General features: G+C 38.9%; 1 protein-coding gene across 6 annotated transcripts in view; it reads left to right on the top strand.

The window, feature by feature from the left end:
• The window catches only part of MICAL2 (microtubule associated monooxygenase, calponin and LIM domain containing 2), a 133039-nt gene that overhangs the window by 65039 nt on the left and 49542 nt on the right, over nt 1-18458 (top strand). For 3 of the 6 annotated variants that reach the window (XM_055722136.1, XM_055722138.1, XM_055722137.1), the window contains exons 18-22: nt 1675-1776; nt 2392-2523; nt 11477-11663; nt 12769-12857; nt 13186-13285. In XM_055722136.1, the coding sequence (XP_055578111.1) occupies nt 1675-1776; nt 2392-2523; nt 11477-11663; nt 12769-12857; nt 13186-13285 (610 nt within the window). Of the gene's footprint in view, nt 1-1674; nt 1777-2391; nt 2524-9431; nt 9540-11476; nt 11664-12768; nt 12858-13185; nt 17833-18458 lie in introns of those variants that run through there. The other 3 variants (XM_055722141.1, XM_055722139.1, XM_055722140.1) reach the window with 3 other exon arrangements.

The following is an 18458-nucleotide window of genomic DNA, read 5'->3' as shown; positions in this document are numbered from 1 at the left end:
TCTGTGCACGTACTTGGCTCTTTGGGCTGTTGTAATGATAAGGCAAAGGGAGTTTTCCACCTTGAGAAATGTGGCAAAAACATCTAAAATAAAAGCTACATTGAAAAACTGATACTGATGCCCAAGTTTTTCTTATTTTTTTTAAAGTAGAACTTGTTATAAGAATTTCTGCTGAAAGGTCTTTTGCAGCATCTTATACATGGGGCAAAATTTTTGAATACATTGTCCAAATTTTCCTCTTAGTATGTGCAATTAAAGCTATCTCATATCAAATACTATTGACATGCATTTTTTACATTAGATTTTTAAATGGAAGTAAATATCCTGTAGTGTCATTTCAAGAGCAGTCAGCAGTGAAATGAGATCTGCATAGTGTGTGGAGATCTGCAGATTAACTTGATGAAAAATGCAGTTTTATAAACTGGTTGAGAATTGCTTTAAAGGCAGGCACGCTACCTTGAAACATCAGAAGCACACTGCAAGTTGATTTGTGTTAGGGTTTTTAATTTTAATTCTGAGAAATTTGGAAAGTTTGTGTATTTATTTGAATTGGACAGTTAGGATTAAGTAGAAAACTGTCATGAAAAGACCAGCTGGAAGGTGATTTTTAAGACCTGAATTTGATAAAGCTGTTCTGGATCAAATGTTTAATTTACTTCAAAAGCTATTTTATATCAAGATTCAAATTCAGAGACCTATTCTAAACTCCTCAGAAAAATGCTTCAAATCTGAAATACATTACAGTTTGACTTGAGTCAGACTAGATCTATGAATTATGATCTATGAACTAGATCTAGAATTATGCCAAGAAACACTGTTGATATTGTTACAATTTGATTCTAAGTTAAGTTTCAGGCAGATGTGATGCAAAAAAAAAAAAAAAAAAAAAAGAACAAACACCAAAACACCCCAGACCTGTGCTGGAAACCCTAGAAGGCCATGTAGTGTCATGTTCTTCTGTACTGATGCTCTCTGGGCTTATTTGTAAAAACTGACACAAACCTAGAGAAGGATGTCAAGACCTGCCTAAGTTACGTAGGACTGATATATTTCAGTGCATGTACACAAGAATCAGAGAGGCATAGACAGTATGCAAAGAGTGATGTGAGAACATTTTATTTCTAGTTATGTGCATGACTGTGCTGCGCTTTCGGAAGCATCCTTAAAAGCTGCATATAATGCATGGTAGTGCAGAAAGCAGATTTTTTTCACTTCGAGTGTTTCCCAGTTTCAGGTGGTAGCTAGGAGTGAACACGAGGTCAGGGAATCCAAACAGTCTTTGAATGGTTCTGATCATATGGCCAGGAGAGCAAAGACTGTACAAAAACCAGATACCCATCCCAGTCTGTCAGAAACCTCTGAAAATCTCGCATCTGCCTGTTCTGCTGCATTTGTACTTTCTGGAGTGCTTGAGCGTCTTCAGCACCTGGAGGAAAAAATGAAACAGGTGACAAGTGATTTATTTTCCTTTCTGTCTCTTAGCTGCATATGTTAATCTGTATACTGTATTTTCCCTGGATACGCTGGCTTTTTCTCTGTTGACTTTACATTATATTAACACAACAAAAAGTCTTTCTACAAACTTGCCATGTTCTGATGATGTACGTGACATTAACCGAAATCTCTCTCTCTCTTTTTCCTTTCTTGGCATTCCTTCCCTGGCTTTTATTGCAGAAAAGAGCTCAGACCATAGCAAATAGGGAATTCCATAAAAAGAACATTAAAGAGAAAGCAGCGCATCTTGCCTCAATGTTTGGATACATGGAGTTTCCAAAGGTGAATGTTAGGTTTTGCACCTAAAGAAGTGCTGAGTTAGAAAATATATATAAAAATTCATGGGGGGCGCTGGGAAATTGCAGTGGTTTTGTTTTTAACTCTCCTTTTGTGCTGGGTGGATCTGAAAAGTTATGTGGATTCCACTGAAACTGGTAAAAAGCTTTGTTTAAATGTTGTTGCATAATTTAAGATAAAAACCAGTCTAAATCAGAAGTTCAGTCAGAGTACTTGAGCATGAGAGAAATGTTTTAGAATAAACCCTGTCTTGTGCTTAAGTAAACACGGGTAGCTCACAGTTTCTAATGAATTTGTGAGCAGTAGCTCTTAGCGTAGTCTGGCATTTCTTATGTTTCGTTACACTTTCTCCCAGCACTCTCTTACCTTACTGCCCACTGTAAATATTTTTGGTAAGAAAACTGAGTACAATAATACCATCTGCTGTGAAGGTTTTGCTGTGGTTATTTCCATGGCTCCTCACTGTGCAGAAATAAAGAAAATGAAAGAATTCTAATATCTTTCTATTTTTTTTTTTGATGCATGACTGTGAAATTATTCTCTTAACCTGTGCTAATGTCACTGTCTCTTGGATAACTCTCCTGTTTCTGCTCTACACAGAATAAGCTACCTACTAAAGGCTTATCCCATTCTCAGCCCCCAACTCTCTCTTGCCCTCCACCTCATGATTCAGCTGCTACCTCTTCTCCATCATCTGCCGGTTCAGCTTCCCCTGCTGTTCCTTCTAGACAGGTACTCTATTAACAAATTTCTCCTGTAAAATCCTAACTTGCACTAAAGCTGCTTGAGAAATGGCTTGGATGGAAGGTGCTGCCAGCAGATTTGTTGTATAGGTTGTATTTCACATTTGAATCAAGCTTTACTTCGTTTACTGTTGTTAATTCTGCATGTTTGTAAGAAGAAAGTCATCATTAAAAATAATTCCAGGTATAAAGCTGAAGAATAAAGTGAATAGGTAACTGAATTTTTGCTTCAATTCTGAAAATTTTGCATTGCTCCTTATTTTAAATGTTCTGTTGTTGGGTAATACCACAGACGTACCTAGCAGAGAAAGAGTCACATTGTATAGTTAACTGGATGTTATGGGATTGGTTAGTTGTTCTTGGGAAGCATTTGTAGTTTTTCTTGTATCCCTCTAACTATGAATCAGAATATCCATCTGGACTGCAGGGGAGAACCTGCACAAGAACGGTTATTTTGACTAGAGGACATGTCTTAGAATAGTTTGAGCACTTGTCAATACAGACAGATTTTATTGTTTTGTTTGTTTACTTATTTGTACTTTAAACTTGCTTCTGCGCATTAATTGCTAGAATGCAGTACTTTGTAACAGCAAACTTTACAAAGAAGAAACATGCATACTCTTAATGAAAGTGGTTAGGTAACACTGGGATGGGAGATAGTCAGCTCTTACTGCTTGTGCTGATGTTACGGTGGGCTGTGCTTTTTTCTGGGGAAGCGAAGGTGACGCTGGCTTCTAACTCCCCTTGTCTTAGAAGGACTTTAATTGAAGAAAGTTTGACGTTTTTCAGCTTTTCAGGGCAGGTAAAGGCCCAGGTTCTCTTTACTTCACTCACAGATTGTGTAGCAGCAGCCTGGGAACACTGCAGTATTGAATAGGTTTGGTGTGGAAATGAAGGTGGAAACATCAAGAACGTGACTGTTGTGACCCAATGCAGGTGCTGCTGGAGCTGGCGGCTCTGCTGCCTGACACATGAAGGAAGTGCTAGTTGACAAAACTGGGTACCCTCTCCGTTTGCTGTGAGGGGGAGCAAAGCATTCTGCCTGCTTTTGTCGTATTTAAATAACAGTAGTCTTAAGGAACACCAGTGAGTATTGCCCAACCTTGCGTAAGCCCCCGGCTGAAGGTAATTTCCCATCTGCTGGGCATTCAGCAGGAGCATTTAGTGGAATTGGTCTAGATCTTTTTAGGTTATTTTGCACTATATTGTTAATGCTGGTTGCAAATCGAGCTTACAGCCTCAGCAGTAACTCGGCAGGTAGATACTGAACCAACTGGCAGTTTGCAAAGGCACATTCCTCAGTTGATACAGAGCTGTGTTGAAAAGACTCCCTTCCTCTCCTTCCCCAGGAAAACACAGCCTACCACAGCCCTTCAAGGACACTGCAAACCCAGCAGGTGCCTTACTGCGATAATCCCCTAATTCCCTTCAGCTTCAAAATAATTCCTTTGCCGCGATTTACCTCTTATTTTTTTATGACCTAGGAGGTATAGTGTGTGATGAGTTTTAAGCTAAGTAATGATTTCCAAAATATTGAGGTCTGTTGCTTTTTTGATTTGGAGAGCTATTGTGACACTGCAAAGAAAATAAACAAAAAACCAAACAAATTCCCAACCCAAAACAAAACCCAAAAAACCCCAACCAACAAAATATGTGAACAACTCTTCAGAATATGAGAACTAGGCTCTATGAGCAGTAATTTTACGGGGATTTTAGAACTTTTTCTTAAGAGAAAGTCTGGCCTGAGCAATCATTTTTTGATGTTTTAATTCAACCGCATTTTGTAAAGTGCACTCACAGACTTTTTATCAGTTTTCCATTGTATTTAAATGGTGTAACAATAGTTTGTTGTGACCTCATTTCACCCAGGCTGAGTTTACTTCAATTGAAAAATGCTCTCTGCAGAGGTAATGGCAGAATGCAGCTCAGCTGAGGCAAGAAAATCTTGTTCTCTCACAAGCACAGTAAATATACGTTCATCTCGTCTGGTAAATATTTGGCTGATTAGGTAGGACTACACGTGTTCTTTGGCAGTTCTACATGCATGAATATCTTGATGCCTGCTATACTGCTCTTAGGCTTCTAAAGGCTCAGGTCCTCTTGTACACTATATGCAATACATATGTCTAAATATGGTGCATTTGGCACAGCTGTTTGAAAATTTTTAAATTGCAGGTCTGATAATGAACAGGTAGACTTTTACTTTCCTCCCCTTTGAGGCAGATGCGGTAATTGAAAGCTGATCCAAATGAACCCCAAGTGACGATGGATTACTGTAGATGTTTCAGTGGGAAAGGTAGTAGACACCTTTTGGAGCAGGTTATGCCAATGTGCGCTTACTTTACACAGGCAAAGTGGATCCTGCTCTGCGGCCAGGGTATGGACTCAGTGGCCCTTTGGACCTATGTCCAGGACCATTACTTGCGTTGGTGATGTGCTGGTGAGGTGTCCATGTGCAAGACCTTTGTTCTCCATACTATTCATGTGCTGTGAAGTTGATTCAGCCCTGTGATACCCCTGTTAGTTAAGCTTTAGCTCTCTTCAGCAACTTCAGTTCTGTTCGTCTTTGAGTTACACAGGCCATGTTTTGGCTTATCTTTTGTTGTTTCTCAAGCAAAATTCTTCCAGAAGCAGATTTCTTGCTGCTGTTTTTACTTTAAGAGTATTAAATCTTGGGGGAATACCTGCTGCAGCCTTAATTTCAGAAGAAGCAGTCTGTCCGGGCCCTTCCATGGTTGAATTGTTGTGTCTGTGTTTTATCTTTTAAGATTGCACACTTATTGGAACATGAAAATTTTATCATAGTCTATAAAACACTGACTAAATGTGCAGCACTATATAAATAAAACTTGATAATATTTCAGGTGCATACTGTGTATTTTTCAAGTACTGTGCATGTACTGTGAGTAATAGACCTCTCTGCTATTAATATCTACCAGTAATTGCCTGTGTTTGTGTTATCTTGCAAGTGGGGTTATAGGACTCAGAATTTGTATTTCTGGTCTGTGTTCTGAGAGGTAACACTAGGTGAGTCTAGCTTTCGGTATGAGAAAGGGCTTCAGGATGGGTAAGCCAACAGAGAGAGCTCCCTCACGTTGTCTCAGTGTTTCTGCTTTTTCCCAGCAGAAGAACAGAAGATAATATAAGTCTTTTGAGTTTTGTAAGACTTCATGAGATGACCTAAAAATATCAACAACCTCCCATCCTTTAAATAGTTAGCACTGTCATTTTAATTTCAAGTGAGTACTGAGATTATCAGCCATGGTGATCCTTTACATTTGTTGAACTTTCATTGGAACAGTATTAGTTATGGTGGCTTATTTATTGGAAATGGTGTCTAAGAAATCATACTGCGTTATTACAGAAACCTGTTATTAAGCCTCAGTCCTGAAAGGGGCACTTGAAAGGAAGGCTATGGAAGCATATTGGTTCTTTTCAAGACATGCAGTCATTACAACTTCTTAAGAATTAACTTTTATATGACCTTATATGCAAGTTGCCAGTAATAATAAAAACTACCTTCTAGCTTCAATCAGCTGTCAAAATTCATGTAAGTAGAACTTTGAATTAGCAAATATTTTATTACAGGCTGGGCTTTGGTTATTCCTGTTTTCTATTTAAAGTTGGATTGACCTTCAGAAAACTGTGTTCATCTGAGCTTTGCATGAGTGAATCCACACAACACATCATAAGAACTATGAAGATGTTGCAATCAGTAGGCTTTGCTGCCTGCAGAGTTTGGACCAACTACTTCCCTTCTGTGACTCTAATTACCAGCAGTAAGCAGGGCTTGGGTGTTTCCTACACACAGTAACTTACTACTCAAATGTTGTTTATCTCCGAGGTAGAATATAAGTAGCAGGTGGTACAGGAAGTAAATAAATCACCCTCAAAGCAAAATAAGACCAGGAAAATCACTAAGGATATGAAACAACAAAGGGGATTTGTTGTATGCTTTTGGAGGCCGAGAGCATATTTCCTTTGTTTTATGAAAATACTACTGAGGCTTCCTTGTTGGTTGGCTGTGGTGTTATAAATAATAGCACAGGGAAATACAGAAGGCAGCTTTCTCTTCCCACACGAATAACCACCCTGATCAACCTGCTGAAAACCTTTGGCAACATGTCATTAACGGGTCAATAGACTTAGTAAATCACAAACACTTGGGATTTTAAAGTGTTTTCTTGGTTGTTTCCTGAAATTCACCATGTAAGGTAACTATTTAAGATTCCTTTCCAACAAAGGATTTAAAGCTACTGGTATAAACCTGCCTGAATTGTGAGCAGTAGCCTGTCACATATTGATAGTGCCCCCACTACTACAAAATCACATGCACGTGTGGGCCTTCACATACACCAGTAGCCTCAAGGGTAGTAAGTGCATGAGGAAAATGTAAGACCTGTTATGTGTATACTGAGTTTCTAGGGTACATGAGCAGCATCAGGCAGGCAGAGATCTGTGTGCTGTCGAGCAAAGCTAAGCCATGTAAGAGCTGACAGGTTCTCTAAAGAAATGTGTGTCGATTTGGGGTCAGAGCCTCTTTCCTGCAACTGGAGTTTATTAGACTTACACGATTAAATGGGTGAAGATGTTATTGGAGTCTTTGTCCATACGCAGGTACAGGGGGTTGCTCAGAGGTTGTGCTGTTGTCGTAGGAGGGCAGAAGTCACTAGCCTTGCAGGGCAGCACTGCTCCTGCACAGCCCATCCCTCCTACTCTGTGTGCATTAGTTGTTGACAGGAGAGGACAGCAGTCAGCAATCTTTTGGTTGCTATATTAAATTGAAATCCCATTTGCTTTTACATGGAATGTGGATTCACATTCATTACAAGAGCATTTCCTTTTAATAACATTTTTAAAAGTATGTATAAACATGCCATTTTCTTGTTTTGACTGCTTTAAGGTTGACATAGATTGCTTCAATGGGTGGAGAACAGAAATCAACCAACCTGATGAATTTCAAGGTGTAGTTCAGGCTCAAGGATACTTTTCCTGAAATTCAACTACTTGCATTGTAAGCATAGCCTTATTGTTTAACTGACTGCTCCAGTGTTTAACCAGTTCAAGGTAAACTTTCTGCTACAATTGACTTGGAATTATTTTTTTTTCCCAGGACCTCATTGGTAATAAGTTTTATGTGGCCTAAAAGTTGCTCAGCATATTCAGAGGTGCACAATTTGGGTGAAAATTTTGTCTTCCATGATCTTAAAGAATACAAAGGAATGTAGCTTTCCTGTAGTAGCAAGTAGTACTTCTTGTATTGGTTTATAATTTAATGTACTGCTTAGGACATCATTGTGATATGTAATTAACAGTTTACTTTGCTGTTGTTACCCCATGAGTTGTGCAGATATTGGAAAATATTTAAAAGTCTTTTTCTATTAAACAACAAACAGGACAAAAATTTGTCCCTTGAATGGCCTTTGTTGTCTTAACATACATATTTTGTATCTGCCTGGATATTAAGTTAATTATGGGATAACTCTCAAAAGATAAGGGGAGCTGTAAGGAGTTGGATGTGTTCCCTTGAGGTTTTTTTATTAGTAAGAATATTTTTATCCATCATAATTTTTAAAAACATATCCACATTGCTTTATAGTTGGTTTTAAACTTGATAGAAAATGCTTTAAAATTATTTTAAAGTATCATGAGTACCATCGCATCCTTCGTGGTAACTTTCTGATATTTTAAAACCTTTCCATTAGCAAGACTTGGTGTGGTGGCAGTAGGAAAATCACTACATGAAGAAGTGTGAGACTTAAAATGTGGGCTCTGTAGGAGGTAATTTGAGTGTAAGATATGAGATTAGGATCCTCTAGGGAAAAAAAAAGAAGAGAAAAAAACAAAGACTTCAGAAGCTGAGTATAAGATTGCCATATCAGGATGGCCCTTGCTGCCTTTGCTACCAGAGACATTGTGGGATCTTATATTGACTATAAAACTAAAATCAAAATCACTACAGGAAATTTGGTTTAGGGTAGAAAATATTTCTGTAAATCTATGAAGTCTCCACAGCCTTTTTTTCTAGGAACACGGGAACTAGAGTGCCTACCCGCCGCCGGCACACCCACCCACACACCTTTCTTCTTTTGCAGTCCCCAGGCGCGTGTTTTGGCGAGGAAGCCTGGACCATGCAGTCAGTGGTCTGGCTACAGTGCATTTGCAGCCACAGCCTAAGGAACTGCAGTCTCCTTGCAAGCCTGCCTATTTGATGAATTTGGTTAGAAACACCCTAACATTCGTGGCTGCGATAGTGGGATGGAGCAGATTAAAGAAGATGTCTTCCTTTCATAAGCGTAGTTTTCCAGTTTTCCTTGGCGTTAAGATGAGTCACTGGGGGACAGGAGAATGGTTGCTCTGTGAGCATCAGCAAAAGATTTCTGTGCAGGAATTCTAGGACATTTTCATAGAATATTTCCTGAAATGCCACTGTTTGTGGTCCATTAATGTGAAATTTAGACCCCACCACCATTCTGAAATATAACAACAAAGTCCCGAGAAGTCAAAGTGAACAATAAGGTTGTTTTCTTTTTGGTCTATCAGAATGGTCCCACCTGATAGCCAGGCAGTAGCTCCCAGCTCAGCCTTTTGCAGACACAGCGCGAGGCCTTGTGCTGTGGGAGCAGTATTTGCTCCCAGCAGCTATTTCTCCATCATCCGTAGGGAGAAGCATGAGGGGTGCATGGGGGCCTTCTGGGGTCACCAGCTGGACCATGCTGATCATGCATGAACATGCTTGTGCTCTGCTGGGCTTTGCCACTGCTCCTTTCTCCTAGCCTCTCTTTAAAATTGTTTGCATGTTTTCAAATCATTCTTGTCCTTTTCTCATTAAATTATTTTTCAAGAATAACTAAAGCTCTTCCTTCTATTCTTCATCTTCTCCCCTTTTGTGGTTAGATGACTGTAGGAAAGGTCTCATGTGCAATTGGAGCTGTGGCTGAAGTTCTTGTCAATCTGTATGTGAATGATCACAGACGCAAGCCACAGCTTAACCCCCTTGAACTGGTAAGAATAAACCCACAAAGAAACAGTAACTTCAGAGTGGTGTTTCCAGAATGTCATCCTGACTTAAGACCCTGATCGTGGGAGCACTTTAAGTGTTACGGAAGGTCTTAGCCTAACATTTATTAAGCAATCAAGTGCATATTGGCAAAATGAGCTGATGTGTGGATATGCTGGAAATGTTGCTCACCATGTCATCTATTTATATTTTTATTACTTTTCTGTATGAATTAAAACTTCAGGAGGCTTTTATTAAATGTAATTACTGGTACAATTAGTAACAGAAGACAATTATTAATCAGGGTGGCGCCTAAAGAAAGTTTTGTATAGTACATATTTATGCTGTTATTTTTAATGCACAAATGCTGAATCACCGTGCTTCATTTTGAAGAGAGCTGTTTTTAAACTCTGACACTGTTCTGTGTTGAATTCAGAAGCAGTCTGTGGACAGAGCTACAGATTCTTTCCCCATTCCTCATTCTCCATCTCCTGCCTCTGCTGCTCAGAGCTGTCAGGTATTGGGAAGAGAATCAGGGTGTTGTGTTGTGGTGATGACACTTATTAGCCAGCACTAAACTCAGTTGCTTCTGCTTCATTATAACTGTCTGCTCTATTAACATCTTTTTTTTTAAAATGCATTTGTATATTTTCCCATTTGCATGGTTGGTTGGTTGGAAAATTTCATGCTTTGAAATGATCCATCACAGTAAAATGGTGTGCTAATGGCAGATTTGGAATAGGATTCTTAACTTCTAAGCACAAGACAATGTGACAGTAACAATTGTGACTTGCACTTAACATTAAAAAACTGTTCCAAGGCCACCTTTTGCTGGCAAATTAAAGATGAGTTGTGTGGACCGTGTGCTGCTGTCTGAATGTGCCTGGGCTCTGCCAAGCCTGTGCCACCTCTGTCCCATGTGTGGTACCTCTCCAGTGGCGTTGGGGATGGTGGAAGGGGGAGGGAGATGGTTGGTGATGGCTGTGGTAGAGACAGGATGCTCGTCTGTACTGACCTATAACAAAGCATAACACAGTAAGACAAAGTAACATCCTCATACCTGCCTCGAATAAGAAAAGGGAAGCTCAGTGGCATCTAATCCACTTACAATTTCTTTTTCTGTACCTTTTGCATGTATATCTACAGAGGATGAGATTTGTGGCAATTAATGCTAACTGCCAGCCCAAAATCAACAAAATCTTTCAAAACAGTTTCAAGTTGTTAACATGGATCATATTGTGAAGTCAAATGAGTTAAAAATATTCTGAATGTCTACGGTAGGACTTAAATTGATTTTTAAAACAAACCAAGCTTCAGTTTGGGCTGTAGTCTCGGGAAGAACATGGCTGAGAGGGGCAGCACATCTGCGGGATGTAAATAGTAGTTCAGACACCAGCATCGAAGGTTGTCAGTTTTTCTTCCTGGACCTTACAGCACAAGCCCACATTTTCCTCCAGAGTTATGTACAAACTGAGTCTTCAGGGTGTCTTTTCTTAGCCCCAAATGTGCATCTGTTGTTCAAGGCCGGTGAGGTCTGCCTGCCTTTGACCTCTTTTGAGAAAAACCAACGCCTGCAGCGTGAGACGCAAATGCCTGAGCCAGCGCAGTGCAGGGTGATGGATGAGCATTTGGGGCTGCTGCTGCGTTTGTACCTGAGTAAACACAAAATGCTGGTGAACTCCCAGAGGGAAGCAAACCAGCTTAAAGTCCAAAACGCACCCCCCTTAAAGTCCTTGTGATGTCCGATTTGTGAATTGCTGCATAAACCTACAGAACTGCAGCAAATGAGTAATAAAGCGGCTGACTGATGCTTATTTTAATTGTGTGTAGAGGGTGCTGTGTAAAACTTCAAGCAGCTAAAGCAGCTGTCCACTTAATAAGAATTTATATCTGGGTGTAGTGCAACGGCTTTATGTACATTTCTTTTTTTATCTCTTAACAGGGATCTCTGCGAAAAGAATTTCCTCACTCTATCGGGGGCAGTGACATTTGTTATTTTTGCAAAAAACGGGTATATGTTATGGAGCGGCTGAGTGCAGAAGGCCACTTCTTTCACAGGGAGTGCTTCAAGTGTGAAATATGTTCTACAACACTCCGTTTAGGAATTTATGCCTTTGATGTTGAAGAAGGTAATATAGGAGCTATTTAAGAATATTTAAAAATGTCTGAGTATTGATGCTTTTAATGGAACTAAAGAAAAAGACCTGGCTGAGTAGCTCGGTCAGGAGGAGGTCTGCCAAGCATGTTGTTTGCATCCATGCTGATCTTTGAGTCCTTGTATTTGCAGTTCTTGTCTTTCAAAAGAATGGAGTTATGACAGACCTGAGCTTTAAATGAAGAAATCCTCAGTAGAAAATATGTTGAGTGACCAAAATGCAGTTTGTCCGATCACAGGTCAAAGCTGGGGTGGGGGAGGTGATTTTTCTCCAGCAATACGGAATTATTCTCATCTCTTACTTATAACCAGTCAGTAAATAACATGATCTGTAAGGGTAAGCCATGATAGTGGCAGATTTACATGGATGGGGGAATATAGGTTATTTCTTTCAAGATGTTATGGCTCAGGAGTTGAAAGCAGTAGCACTGGCCAAGCAGCAGTGTAATTTACTCCAGTCTCCTAGTCTGATGTAGAATGGGAGGTTAAGATCTTGGGCACTCAGGCCCCCCCTACAGCCTGGGGTTTGGGCTGAGGAATTATCTTTTGCCTGGGATTTTTGAGGGGTTTTTTGTTTGTTTGTTTTTTAGTTTAGAGGGAAATTATTAAACTGAATTGAAATTTCCTTGCCACTTCCAAATGATTTAAGTAGGCGAGAGTATTATAAGCTGATCTCCTTCTACAAAAGGATTAAAGACTCAAGGCCAAAGGTGGTTCTTTTGCAGAAGATTCTCTGGACTGCAAAGGCTTTTTTGAACTGATTCTTTGACTTTTTGCTGCTTGATGGTTCTGTGTTGGTTTGTGACTTGCTATTGACAGACTCTTGTTTTCTGCTATTTATTAGTCTTAAATCTGTGGGGTAGATAAATCATCTTGCCTTATTTAACAGAGGTGCAAATCTGTGTACTGTAGAAGAAACCCATTCAGAGTTGTGAGCTACTCAGTTGATGACTAATTTCCCATTCCTTTTGCTGCCCAACCATTAATTATCCTGATTTCATCTTTTTATAGACACAACAGTGGGTTTTCAGTTCATATACATACAGCTAAAATATATAAATTTATGTTTTTTCTTGTAGGCAAATTTTACTGTAAACCTCATTTTACGCACTGCAAAATCAGTACTAAACACAGAAAGAGAAGAGCAACGTTACAGATCCAAGGAAAGGTATGAATTGATTGTATTACTAATGGAATGGTGAGGCAGCTTTATCTGGAGCAAGGTGCAATACTTGTGTGTGTACATGTGTGCCTGAGTGTTTTCTACCTAATGTCCAGAGGTAGTAATATCAATACTAAGATAAAACTTCCCGATTCTGTGAGTTTGGCAAATTTATAGTCTTGTTCTCGATAGAATTTAGCTTTTCTTGTACAAAGTTGAACTTCAGAGCAATTTGAAATCAAAATATATATAAAGACTTGAAAGCAGTAACAGAAACTGGATTTCCCATATTTTAGAAGTACGTTTAACATTTTTTTTTAATGCTTTATATAAGGAGGCAACAGAAGCATGGAAGAAAGAGGAGCCCAAGACCGCAGAGACCACCACAGAAAACACTTTGTCTACTGATAGCAGTCCAGAGGACAGGTCCCCAGGTATCCTGACTTCCTTCTTTAGGGGCACGCTAAGCTGGCCCCTTCGGGTGACAAGGGATCTGCTTGACATTCCCAGACGCCTGTCTAACTGGATGCATGGTTTTCTGCACGCTACCAATCTTCATTTCAGGGACAATGCATATAACTATACCTACTTGTACGAACTCTTGAGCCTTGGTGTGCCATTCCTCTGTGCTCTTCTAGAGGTACTTATTCATATGTACCGGGAAGCAGAGCTATCACTTGAAAATGTGCTTGAATGGGTGAAAAGATTCTACAGGGTTTAAGTTCTTCTATGTGTCTTGCTCAGTTGTGCCTTTCAGATTTTCAAAATTAACCGCCTCACTATTTTCTTGAGGGTTTTCTCCCTTTTTTTTTTTTTTTTTACTTTTCATGCAATTTAATGTATGACTTGAATGAATGATGGATTCCTTCTGATACAGACAAGATGCAATCACAATTTTCAATATAAAATGAACTGTATGTTAGAGCATGAAGGGCAGTGTCCAGATACATTTCCAGAACATGGAGACGGATGAAGGATATTTTGTGATTCCCCCGCTCTTGTTTTATCCTGTGACTGGACCGTTGAGGGAGTGGTACATTTTAAAACCATTCTTCTCCCTGTCCCCGACCCCCACCCACTTTTTTGTTGTTGGTGGTTTTTTGTTGGTGGTTTTTTTTTTTTTATTAGACCAAGAAAGAATATGTGTTCTTTCAGATGTTTGGGGAATATTTATGACAAATGACTGGGTTTTGAAACCTGAATATGGCGCATACCTTTTTTTATTATTATTTCCTTGCTTCCATCTTTGCTTTGGTTTATGAGGTGTATAACTTGCATGAATATGTTTAAAAAAAAAAAAACCAGCAAACAAACATGTACTTAATGCACATTGCTCCTAATCATGCCTTTTACATTTCTGACATGTGATAGATACCCTTTGTTGATAGTGGGTATAATCTGTACTACTAATTTATTTAAAGTTTTGAAATAAATTTGAAGAGCAACACTTAGTTGAGGGAAGGCTTGACTGAAACTGTAAGTCAAAGGAACTGGTAGTGTAATTAAATCTGATGTATTCCTCAAGTTGAGGCTTCCTCACTAGGTGGCTGATTTGAGGAATACCAATTTATGGAGCACTTATCCATAACTGAAATCACTGCTGTTGTGCCTTTGGGCAGGCACTGCTCCTATGGTCTTTTGGAATTTTTTAAAAATACAACTTTAGAACAAACAACAAAAACCTACAAACAAATTGTAAGAAGATCACTTTTTAGTTCGGTATTTAATTCATTTCAATGGGTAAAGCTGATGGCAAAAAGGTGAAATACTGTTATCTGGAGCAGATTTATGTAAATGTCTTTCAGATGTCTCCCAACAAGGTCTACTTTAATCAGAAGGTGTCAGGACAGGTTAAATAAGCTATTTAACTGCAAGGAGACACCAGCATCCCAAATTCTGGTTAGTTTCAGCCTAGTTAGCCAGTGAGGTAAGCATGCTCCCTGCCTCTCAAATACTTAAATGTTTAAATTCAGAAGTTAACCAGGAAATAGGTAAATGCATAAACATGGTAATATGTATAGCCTACAATTAAAGGCATCTGTAGTGTTTATTACTAGCCAGAAGAATGTGGTTTAAATGGTAGGAAATAACGTTGCATTCAGTTAGTACCAAATTGAGGATCACCTTCCAGTGGTCTTAAATGACTGCGCTGCTTATGGGCTGGCAGTTTTAAAATTTTTTTAACATAACGTGGCAAAAGATCATCTGAATTGTTTCTTAGGCATTAAAAGGAAATGTGTCTTCTGTTTAAAATAAATCACGAATTGGATTTTTCTTTTAGATAGTTTGACTATTTTAACTGTGAGGATAAAGCTTTTCACATTTTAGAATCATTCTGTACTTTGGGGAAAAAAATTAAGTATATACACGCAACTTGAAAAAGCGCTCGAGAAAATTGTTTTGGTATAAGGTAGTATTCATCTGCAATAAATTGCCATTAATGCTCAAACATTTATTCAGCAAAACTTTTCTCGAATATTGACTGGATGCAGCAACAGTTTTATAGTAGCATGGTGGGCATCTGTATATATGTAAAGAAATGCACCTTTACCTTTTTTTTATAGCATTTAAAAAAAACTTCTTTGGAACACTGTATACTTTTTAGTTACTTGCTAATGATAGCAATTGTTTCACACTGAAAAGGAAAAAAAAATCTGCAGTGCGATTTACCATGTTACTCCTTCAACACAGCAAACTGCTAAGTGGTAAAGTTTTAAAATCTGGCTTGCCATCAATTTTGAATATAGTTTGTTGACAGCACAGTCTTTAGGAATACTTTTTCCTGAAATTTTCTCCTGCTGTTAGGAAATCTTCTGCTTTTCAGTAGAGTGAGCATAATGGTAAACTTACAGAAAAAGGTAATATAATAAGAAACCTGGAAATCTCTGATGTCCAATGAGTTTAAAGCAAATGAGTCTGTCTAGTAGAAAATCTAAAAATAAACAAAAAAAATTGAAAGATGGTATTAGCTTTACGCAGATTTATAAGTGGGGAATAAAATCCCTGCATTCCCACAACAGAATTCAGAAACTTGCATAATGAAAACATTTTTCTGAGGAATTTTAATTACACTACGTATTCCACTGGGATTTTGCAGGTGTTTCTGTTGGGAAGGTTTTTTATTGACATCAATATAATCGGTCAATTTTGGGTTTTTTTTAATCCCTTCATCTTAATATTCTGCTATTAAGATTCATACCTATTTGTCCTCATTCATGATTTAATGAAAAAAAAGGCAGTTTCATTTTAGCCAGTTCTGCTTTGTGCCTACACATTCTTTCTGATGCTTTCCTATGCAACCAAGTTAAGTCCTATGTTTTTTTTCCTACTGTCTTCTCTGTCAATCTCCCTCGTTGCTTTTAGCCCAATTCATCTTTCCAGTGCTGCACCCGCTCACTGGCTGAAGCCTTTCTGCTCTCAGGTGACTTTTTCCGCTTGCCAGTTCCAAAATTGTGTGACTAACACAGTTGTTTGACAGCACTTCGTTGTGTGTTTTGTTTGTTTTTTTTTAAGACTTTTGAAGCAAACTGTGTGTGTCTGGTATGTTAATGGATGCAAGCTTTGGCATGAACATTTAACCTGTTGCTGAGTTCATAGTTGTAGAAAAGGTAATGCCTGCACGCTCTGTAGAGAATGTTTTTCTCTCTGTGTCTGTGCATGTATATTCCTTGTGCCTTTAAGGTAAGTTAGGCAAGTAAATTCTTTCTTGAAAGAACTAGTTAAAGCCTTATTTCTTTCAAAGTATTGAAGGAAAGATTTAAAATAAGGTCAGGACAAGGTTAGCCAGCTGATTCTCCAGGTTAGTGTGAGCACCTATTTCCATTGAGCTCAAACAGATACTGAGCAAGCAACATTGGAGCACTGTGGCGCTTTCTAAGCACCTCCTTGCTTTCATACTGGAAAAGTACAATGTAAAAGGATTCTGTTGAAAAAGTAGCCAAAGTGATGCAAATTTGTCTTCCACTTCAAGTAATGTAGTAGGCAGGCCTAACAGCAATACCTGTTGCATGCTATTTTTAGTCTATAATATCAAAATGCCAAGTTTATATCTCCTGAGTGGTTTGGTTTGAATTGTTTTGTTAACTAGGCCTTGTTTGCCTATGAATGGATTTGTCTTGCTGCATGAGCCATCGCTACTACTCTTCTCGACAAATTTGTGCGTTTATTTTGTATGTATTTTTTACATAAGTTCCAGTATGTGTGATCACACTGATAATCTAGAAGGGGAAACGAATCTAAAGAAAGAACCGAGGGCTGTCTGACAAGCAAGGGCACTAAGGCTTTGGTTGATATGGTCATTACCTAGCCTTCCCTGGTGAGGATCCCTTTCAAAGGGAAGGGCTTTCAGGAACTGATCTAATTAAGCAGTAGCTTTCAGGAGGGGCCAAACGTCCTCTGCCACTCGCCCCATTTCACACACCTCAGCCACAAACACAGAAGGCTGCAGGGTCAGAGCCCCACACTCCTTATCTTGCTGACCTGTATGTTTGCGTGACAAGAGCAATGTAATTTATTTATGTGGTTATCCTAAAATGTCTTGATGGCTTTGAAAGCCCCCACGCTGTGCCCACGAAGAAACCTCTCTGTATTTTAAGTGTTGCTTCCTGCACAAATGGTTAGGACGTGACTTCCTATGTATTTCAGGGCTACTGTGTTTTGTGGCAAAGCTCAGCATGCTTTGAGATAAGGGTTGTGGCATAAAGGTCTGCCATTTCAAATTACTTCCCATTACTGTGTTTTTCACCCTCTGTTGCAGAGTCTTCCTAGCTTTTCCTGGCCAGTGAGGATTCTGTCCTTCTCCTCCTCAATCTTCTGTCTTCATTTTACTTTATAATCTTAACTGAATATTTTTATTAAGTAGTTTTTAACGCTGTATTTAAATTTTCACATGGAAATTCTGTATTTTGCACACAGTGAAAATTGTTTTAGCTTTATTTATGACATCTACTGTAAACAAAAATAAATGTAGTTCTTCGTAAGTCTCCTTGTTTCATCTCTTCCTTTTAAAAGTATTTCCTGAGGACAGAGACTTAATAGTGACTTCATACTAATTTTGCATATTCCTTTTCTGGTGGATGCTGTTGTGTTATCTTTGTTATGGCCTGATCCAAAGGCCAGAGAGTTTCACTGTGCTGGTATAAATCACATCTGTGTCCCATTTGAAAGGGATATATGCCCGGATCCTTGACAAGTTATCCCATCTGCTGCAGATCAGGAGGCGCCTGGTGTTGGGATTCATCCTTCCTGGGAATCATAAGTTGGTGTTGGTGAGCATGGGGGTTGCTTCTATTGCATACACAAATGGCACCTGTCCTCTTCTCTTTGACTTCTGTTACCTTTCCTTATGATTTGATTTTACATATTAACAAATGTGGTAAGGGTCATGCTAAATTAACGTGTTCGGGATTTTATATTGTGTACAGCAAAAGCAGATGATAACTGTGGGTAAAGCTTTACCTTTGCTGCTGGCTCTGCAGTGCTATTTGCACGTTCCCTGTATGTTCTGGACCGCTGGAAGCTGCAGCTAGTGGTGACCTATTATCTGTTAACAATGGCCTTACTTCATTCATTTATTTATTTATTTTAGCCTTCCTAAGCTCTGTCATA

This window comes from Falco cherrug, chromosome 10, assembly GCF_023634085.1.
Source record: "Falco cherrug isolate bFalChe1 chromosome 10, bFalChe1.pri, whole genome shotgun sequence".
Taxonomy (NCBI): domain Eukaryota; kingdom Metazoa; phylum Chordata; class Aves; order Falconiformes; family Falconidae; genus Falco; species Falco cherrug.
Note: the sequence above shows the minus strand (reverse complement) of the source record. Positions and strands in the feature narration are given on the sequence as shown.